Consider the following 8,932-nt stretch of genomic DNA (forward strand, 5'->3'; position numbering starts at 1 on the left):
ACGTAGGCCTATTACTAATCAGCAATTCTAATGAATAAGGCTTGATGTCATCTCACAAGGGGTTGCTGGGACTCACAATGCTTTCTCTCTACAGAAGCCCACTCTGAGACCAACACGTCTGATGCGGCGTCTGAGTCCTAGAGTTCAGAGTTCAGACCTAAGCAGCACAGCATGGTGACCCTATATAACCAATACACTCTGCTTCATCATGTAGGATTTCATAGTGGTCATTATTGTGTTCTGGTGAATAGCAAAATGTCTGTTAGAATGTCCATGATGCACGCAGAATGTAGATATAGTGTTTCCTTCTGTGTGATTTGAATAGTTTATGCAAGAAGCCCAATATCATTTGGTGACTGGCTTTGTCAATATTTAAGTGTGTGTGTGTGTGTGGATGGGGGCATGTGTTTTCAAGAATTACTCAAGTTTAACGGAGATGTCTGTCCTGAGGTTGCACAGGTGTTCGCAGCTACCACGCAGGTTACAGCTCCAGTAACACTGCTTTGCCGTGTGTCAGTTGGAACTGATGTCACCACCAACACCTCTCGTCTGTCACTTTATTCATGAGTTTGTTTTCATAGGCACCCTGAAGCATCCTTAGCCCAGCTTACGGCCATGGCTGTTTCACTTTGCCTCTTTGTGGTCCAGACCGAGAAACGCAACCTGAAAGAGGAGACTGGTAGCTACTCTCAACCGCCAGCATCTCACCCCTGGGTCCTATGAGAAACCTGAGACAGAAGCTGCTACATCAAGTTGGGTAGTGAAACTTTTATGAGGATTCCACACTTGTCTGCACTATGCTCTGTTTTACTCAGTGCCCAAATATGTGTTGAAACACAGGAGGTTAGAAAATACTCTTCCTTACACCTACTCACAGGAAACCAACAGACATGGATGACTTTCCCTCTCCCTTTATGTTTCTATCATAACAGTCACTTTGGCTTTGGAAACTCAAAAGATGACAACATATATTTATTTGTATTGATTTATTTTCACCAAAGAAAACAAGTAATAGACAGCAATACAGATAAAAACAATGCAATCTAAAAGCAATATGCAGGTGTGGTTGGAAGCCTGAAATGAAAACCACACATGGTATCAACAATATCAAGTTGTCAAACTATTGATTGTTGCTGTAACCTGGAACACAGCCTGATTAAAAACATAAAATCTTTAAATGAATTAGATCAAAACTATCACTACTGCCTCTTCGTTTTGATGTGTCCATAAACAAGTCCTAGAATACCGGGAACCTTTGATGCAGTGTTCTTGCGGTATACTGTACATGGGATTTACCATGCCCACATTGCAAACCAGCATTTTGTCCTTTTGTCCCTTTAAGTTCCCCCTTGCCTTTCACATCTGCTCATAGTAGCTGTACTTCCTTTTCTATGGCGTCTGCTTCTTTCTCGCAATTGTTAACAAGAGTGGATATGCTAAGATGTAGTTCAATCGAGGACAGACTAACTGAATGAGTAACAGAGCCAGTGTAATATGAACATTTTATTAAAAATAGATTTGGGAATAGCCTCATCACGGAGCCAGATGATAGGATGGCATGTAGCCAGCCCTATGGGGGGCAACTGGCATCGAGACCCCAATGCTGGGAGAAATGACGTGGATGGGTGGGGAGGTGGATGAGTGTCAAACTGTTGCTGAAAAACAACAAGTGAGAGAACATGGGTAAGTTGACATGTAAATACATATCAAGATTTCTGCCCTATGGTTGAGAGAGGGGGAGGTGATCATAGGTAAAAAAAAAAAAAGCAAGCATGAGGAATGTACATAATTGTGCGATGCTCATAGGCTAAAAGGTCAAAAGGTGAATGACATTCCGCATGTGGCAAATAGAAAAGAAGGCGAGATATGAAGCCATGATGATCATGTTTGTAAACACTAACATATACAGGTAACTGCCAAAATAATGGAAATGCTTGAATAAATTAGTGATACAAAGTACAGTGGCAAGAAAAAGTATGTGAAACCTTTGGAATGACCTGGATTTCTGTATAAATTGGTCATCAAATTTGATCTGATCTTCATTTAAGTCACAACAAAAGACTGTCTCCTCCCCGTCATCTACACTGATTGTACATACTGGGCGGTGTCAGAGGAAGGCCTGAAAAATTGTCAAAGATTCCCGTCACCCTAGTCATAGACTGTTCTCTCTGCTACTGCACGGCAAGCGGTACCGGAGCGCCAAGTTTAGCTCCAAATGGCTCCTTAACAGCTTCTACCCCCAAACCATAAGACTGCTGAACAATTAATCAAATGGCTACCCGGACTCTTTCCATTGACACTCCTCTCTGTTAATTATCTGTACAGTCACTTTACCCCTACCTTCACGTACAAATTACCTCGACTAACCTGTGCCCCCATACATTGACTCGGTACCAGTACCCCCTGTATTTAGCCTCATTATTGTTATTTTGTGTTACTTTTTATAATTTTTTGACTTGTTTATTTAGTAAATATTTTCTTAACTCTATTTCTTAACTGCATTGCTCAGTAAGCATTTCACTGTCAGGTCTACTACACCTGTTGTATTCGGCGTATGTGACAAATTTATGATTTAATGGGAGTGGATTTAACAAGTGACATCAATAAGGGATCATAGCTTTCACCTCAATTCACCTGGTCAGAGCAGGTGTTAATGTTTTGTACACTTAGAGCATTAGATTTACTGGATGAAGTTAAAGAAGCAAGCCATTCAGTCCGATTTACTGATTGAACTTACGTTATCAGCTACATTACTTTCATTTAGGCAACATCCGGGCATTTGACATATTCCAGAAGATTGATTGTCAGCCCACAATGAACTTCCCCCTCACCCTCTCACGACACTGCCGTTGTCTTACTACCAAGTTTATCCATTTCATACATCACTAAATGCTTCACTTGAGCATACTGTGTTATGGAAAGGGTTTTTAGAGGGATGAGGCAGCATTGTTACAGCTGCATAAGACGGGTGACGTGAGATCCAATGCAGAGCAGATCAAATTTTATTTGTCACATACACATGGTTAGCAGATAATGCGAGTAGCGAAATGCTTGTGCTTCTAGTTCCGACAATGCAGTAATAACCAACAAGTAATCTAGCTAACAATTCCAAAACTACTACCTTATAGACAAGTGTAAGGGGATAAAGAATATGTACATAAAGATATATGAATGAGTGATGGTACAGAGCGGCATAGGCAAGATACAGTAGATGGTATTGAGTGCAGTATATACATATGAGATGAGTGTGTAAACAAAGTGGCATAGTTAAAGTGGCTAGTGATACATGTATTACATAAAGATGCAGTAGATGATATAGAGTACAGTATATACGTAGACATATGAGATTAATAATGTAGGGTATGTAAACATTATATTAGGTAGCATTGTTTAAAGTGGCTAGTGATATATTTTACATTTCCCATCAATTCCCATTATTAAAGTGGCTGGAGATGAGTCAGTGTGTTGGCAGCAGCCACTCAATGTTAGTGGTGGCTGTTTAACAGTCTGATGGCCTTGAGATAGAAGCTGTTTTTCAGTCTCTCGGTCCCAGCTTTGATGCACCTGTACTGACCTCGCCTTCTGGATGATAGCGGGGTCAACAGGCAGTGGCTCGGGTGGTTGTTGTCCTTGATGATCTTTATGGCCTTCCTGTGACATCGGGTGGTGTAGGTGTCCTGGAGGGCAGGTAGTTTGCCCCCGGTGATGCGTTGTGCAGACCTCACTACCCTCTGGAGAGCCTTACGGTTGTGGGCGGAGCAGTTGCCATACCAGGCGGTGATACAGCCCGACAGGATGCTCTCGATTGTGCATCTGTAGAAGTTTGTGAGTGCTTTTGGTGACAAGCCGAATTTCTTCAGCTTACTACCCTCTCCACTACTGTTCCATCGGTGGATAGGGGGGTGTTCCCTCTGCTGTTTCCTGAAGTCCACAATCATCTCCTTAGTTTTGTTGACGTTGAGTGTGAGGTTATTTTCCTGACACCACACTCCGAGGGCCCTCACCTCCTCCCTGTAGGCCGTCTCGTCGTTGTTGGTAATCAAGCCTACCACTGTTGTGTCGTCCGCAAACTTGATGATTGAGTTGGAGGCGTGCGTGGCCACGCAGTTGTGGGTGAACAGGGAATACAGGAGAGGGCTCAGAACGCACCCTTGTGGGGCCCCAGTGTTGAGGATCAGCGGGGTGGAAATGTTGTTGCCTACCCTCAGCACCTGGGGGCGGCCAGTCAGGAAGTCCAGTACCCAGTTGCACAGGGCGGGGTCGAGACCCAGGGTCTCGAGCTTGATGACGAGCTTGGAGGGCACTATGGTGTTAAATGCCGAGCTGTAGTCGATGAACAGCATTCTCACATAGGTATTCCTCTTGTCCAGATGGGTTAGGGCAGTGTGCAGTGTGGTTGAGATTGCATCTTCTGTGGACCTATTTGGGCGGTAAGCAAATTGGAGTGGGTCTAGGGTGTCAGGTAGGGTGGAGGTGATATGGTCCTTGACTAGTCTCTCAAAGCACTTAATGATGACGGAAGTGAGTGCTACGGAGCGGTAGTTGTTTAGCTCAGTTACCTTAGCTTTCTTGGGAACAGGAACAATGGTGGCCCTCTTGAAGCATGTGGGAACAACAGACTGGGATAGGGATTGATTGAATATGTCCATAAACACACCAGCCAGCTGGTCTGCGCATGCTCTGAGGGCGCGTCTGGGGATGCCGTCTGGGCCTGCAGCCTTGCGAGGGTTGACACGTTTAAATGTTTTCCTCACGTCGGCTGCAGTGAAGGAGAGTCCGCATGTTTTAGTTGCGGGCCGTGTCAGTGGCACTGTATTGTCCTCAAAGCGGGCAAAAAAGTTATTTAGTCTGCCTGGGAGCAAGACATCCTGGTCCGTGACGGGGCTGGTTTTCTTTTTGTAATACGTGATTGACTGTAGACCCTGCCACATACCTCTTGTGTCTGAGCCGTTGAATTGAGATTAGCTTAGCTTGTTTGATTGCCTTGCGGAGGGAATGTGCCTAATAAAGCCGGCATTCAATTCTATGAGTAACTTTATGTGAGGTGTCTCATTGAACAAATGCAAGTAATCTCTGGCTGACATGTTTTATAGAGTATACCACAGGTTCCCCAAAAAGAGAGACAAGTTTCTCAATTGCATGCATACAAAGTTGATTAGAATTGTACACTGGTATTCTGTATGCTAGAAAAAACAGAAACTACTGGCGTAGGCAAAGCTATCTATCGACATGTGACATTGTGGTTAAGACGACAAATCCTAAAAGCTGGTGACGATGAGACGGGTAGCAGTATTCATCAAGGGCTAGCGGCGTCTACTCAGAGAAAGAGAGACAGCATTGAAGTCTCATCACTGACTGGGTAAGTGCATGTAACGTTGTCTTTGTCATCTTGCTAGTGAGTTTTGTTTCAAATGTAGAGATTTTCTTTCATAATAGTGGATAGTATTTTGTTAAAATTTTTGTTAGGTTGAAATTGTTTTAATTGTGGATCAAAGGGGATATACACTTAATTTATGTAGTAATCAATCAATCACTCTTTTCCTACATTAATTTTTTAAACATTTGACTTCTTCTGACAGGTAAAATGGAGTTGCCGTTGTTCACTGCACTCCCAACTGATGAAACTGTAAGTATTATTTAAATCTAAATGCTTGTATTGACAATTACAAAACAATTCCATAAAATGAATTAGAGAGCAGCATCAAACATCATAGAATGAATTCAATCCAAACATGTTGCTTGTAGCCTAAACTATCTACTGTTTGTCTTTTGAACTCGCATACACAGACCACATAAGATTTCACATCAACATTCATGTGGCCGGTGAGAGAAACTCTTGTTAGTATTTTCAACTTAATTTTTAGTACCCAAAGTACCCAAGATTCAGATCAGATTTTAGATCAGTTTTCTGGAGGGTTGCTTATCGTGTTTGCAACAGTGTTTTTGTGGTCTGTTTTCGTGAGAGTGTATGACTGTGGACAAGTATGTGATCTGTCTGTGTGTATGTTATTACAGTACACACATACTGTACGTAGATGCTTTTAGTTATTATTTTTCCATGATACATAAACATGAATTTAATTATATTTTTTAATATTCAGTTGATCAGATTCAGTGATAATTTTCAAGAAAAAGATCAGTGAAGCTTGGAGTTTGTGAATTTAATGCTTGCTTGCCTTTAAGCTAGGCAAATGTTTCCAATAAACACACACACACAAACACAAACTTCGCCACAGTAAAGGCTAAAACATCAGTCTAAAAATGTCCATGGTGTGCATGCTGTCACCGCTTCCCCCAATTTAATCGCCGTCCTACATCTGTGTGTGTTGGTGTCGACAATGAGTGCTGTGTCGTTGACGTGCATCATGAACCCGAGCCACTCTGTAGCCCCTGTGGAACGTTATCCCGCCATCTCTCATCCCCTCCATCTCTCAGCGCCTCCATCTCATACAGGAGGAAGTGGTGTAGTGGTAAGGTTTCTCCTGTAGAGACAGGGAGACACATCACCTGCATCTGAGAGCAGCCAGAGTAGCATCTGGTTTAGATAGAATGTCACTACCACCAGATCTTGGTGTCACCCTGCTGTGCTCCACTGAATCCACAGCGTTATGAAACCCTGTAGTGTAGGCAGATGGTTTGGGGGAAGAGACAGGCAGTCAACCAAGTGATGAAAAAAAAGAGGAAAATAATTGTTAAAATAATAGTTAAATTAAAAGTAGGCTAAATTGAAATCTGTCTGTCTTTTAAACCGTTATCAAAGACAGTGACAAAATAAATGATTAGGGACACCTGTTACACAAATTCAGAGTAAAAGTCTCCCATTAAAGAATGCTTGTTTGTGTTACAGCTTTCTGGAGATTACACAGACGACTATGGGACCTTCACTGAGACCCCAGGGGGGCTATGTGACAAGAGCTGGGTGAGGGAGTTTCGGGGTCTCTACGAACCCCCGCTGTTCTGGCTCATCTTCATCTTGGGCGCTGTGGGCAACCTGATGGTGGTCTTCATCTTTACCACGGTGCGCCACCGCCTCAAGACCATGACGGACGTCTACCTACTCAACCTGGCCGTGGCCGACCTTCTCTTCCTGGGCACGCTGCCTTTCTGGGCCGCCGACGCCACCAAGGGCTGGATGTTCGGCCTGAGCCTCTGTAAGCTCCTCTCGGCCATCTACAAGATCAACTTCTTCAGCAGCATGCTGCTGCTCACATGTATCAGCATGGACCGCTATGTGGCTATCGTCCAGGTTACCAAGGCCCACAACCAGAAGAACAAGAGGCTGTCTGTCAGCAAGCTGACCTGCCTAGCTGTCTGGATCATCTCAGGCCTCCTGGCCCTGCCTGAGTTAATCTTCGCCCAAGTCAAGCCTGACCGTAGGGGCAATTCCTTCTGTGTCTTGGTCTACCCAAACAACCTCTTCAATCGCACCAAGATCCTGGTGCTCGTTCTGCAGATCTGTGTGGGGTTTTGCCTGCCGCTGCTAGTCATGGTGCTGTGCTACTCTGTCATCATCCGCACCCTGCTGCAGGCCAAGAGTTTCGAGAAGCACAAGGCACTCAGGGTCATCTTCGCTGTGGTGGCTGTGTTTGTCCTCTCCCAGCTGCCGTACAATGGGCTACTGGTGGTCGACGCCACGCAGGCCGCCGACACCACCATTACGGACTGTGCTGTATTGGAACTTTTCGATGTCGCTGGTCAAATTTCCAAGAGTCTGGCATACACCCACGCCTGCATTAACCCCTTCCTGTACGTGTTCATTGGCGTTCGCTTCCAGAAGGATCTGCTGAGGCTGCTGAAGCTGTGCACCTGCGGCCTGAGCCAAGGAGGTGTCAGTAAGCTGCAGGCCGTCCCCAACCGCGCTTCTGTCATGTCTGACACTGAGACTACCTGTGCCCTCGCCTTGTAATCGTGCCCACTGAAGCCACACACACATTCAACATCACTTCAGATCACATAATTTCATTGGTAAACACCTCATTCCGCACCTTTCTTCTTCCATGATATCATATGCTGCTAGGTGGGACACTCCCACCTGTTGCATCCTGAGTACATTGGTATTTTACCAGTATAGAAATGTAATTAATTTACCCTGTGCTGACAATCAAGAAACATGCTATACATGAAAAGCATACCATTCTCTAAGACATTGTATTAAAGTGTAAATTATTGTATATATACACTGAACAAAAAATAAACGCAACATTCAACAACATCAACGATTTTGCTGAGTTGGTCAGGAAATCAGTTGAAATAAATTCATTGGGCCCTAATCTATGGATTTCACATCCTCCTATGTAGCAGTGGCCCTGGTCTTACCATGACTGTTTTAATATGATCTCTCTTTGCTTAGTGCTGGTCTAGAGTGAAAAATCCTCATTTTGTGTGTGTTTTTATAATTGTTTAACAAATTTGAATAACATTTACAAAACCCAATTTCTCTCAGAACAGAATGCCTCATCTTGGGCTTTATCATCACAACTTTTCAGAGTACAATGAGGTCACTTGAGTACGTGTGAGGCACTCTCTATCTAACCTTTTTAAGGTAGCAAGATTAGAATAAACAGCAATTAACAAAGTCTTAATGAAGCAATGCAATGCTTTGAGCCACAAGAGCAGCATTCACTTCAGGTCATCTACTTTGTGTGAGAAAGTAGCATGCTGTGTGGCCTGTTGCATTCACAATACTTTCACTATGACTGCAGCCTAAGACTATTCTTAGGTGGCTCTTCAAACATCATTGACTATATGCTGAGTTTCCACCAACAAAAGCAGTTGTACTCTATGTTGGTTTGGGAATGACTTGAAAGTGTCCCCTTTAAGACTGGTATGTGAGAAGTTTGCACTCAGTGCACTCATTCACTTCTCAACACCGTTGACTCTGCACCTTTGGTTCAGACAGGGTGAAAGTAGCATGCCGTGAAATTTGACGATT

The 8,932-nt window shown here is 43.7% G+C and overlaps 1 protein-coding gene across 1 annotated transcript; it reads left to right on the forward strand.

Moving 5' to 3' along the window:
- Positions 1-2,921: 2,921 nt before the first annotated feature.
- Positions 2,922-8,212, forward strand: LOC110535665 (C-C chemokine receptor type 9). The gene is made up of 3 exons (XM_021620811.3): positions 2,922-5,359; positions 5,580-5,626; positions 6,848-8,212. Exons 2-3 carry the CDS (start codon positions 5,585-5,587, stop codon positions 7,904-7,906), a joined length of 1,101 nt encoding a protein of 366 aa, XP_021476486.3. The 5' UTR covers positions 2,922-5,359; positions 5,580-5,584; the 3' UTR covers positions 7,907-8,212.
- The last annotated feature ends 720 nt before the right edge of the window (positions 8,213-8,932 follow it).

Source organism: Oncorhynchus mykiss, chromosome 11 (genome assembly GCF_057628025.1).
Source record: "Oncorhynchus mykiss isolate SJ-2025 chromosome 11, ASM5762802v1, whole genome shotgun sequence".
NCBI lineage: Eukaryota > Metazoa > Chordata > Actinopteri > Salmoniformes > Salmonidae > Oncorhynchus > Oncorhynchus mykiss.

What these genes read in the sequence shown, in the direction of transcription:
- LOC110535665 (XM_021620811.3), top strand. Translation starts at nt 5,585, where the DNA reads ATGGAGTTGCCGTTGTTCACTGCACTCCCAACTGATGAAACT. An exon ending in CACTCCCAACTGATGAAACT is followed by an intron (nt 5,627 to 6,847) that starts GTAAGTATTATT and finishes TTTGTGTTACAG; the next exon opens with CTTTCTGGAGATTACACAGA.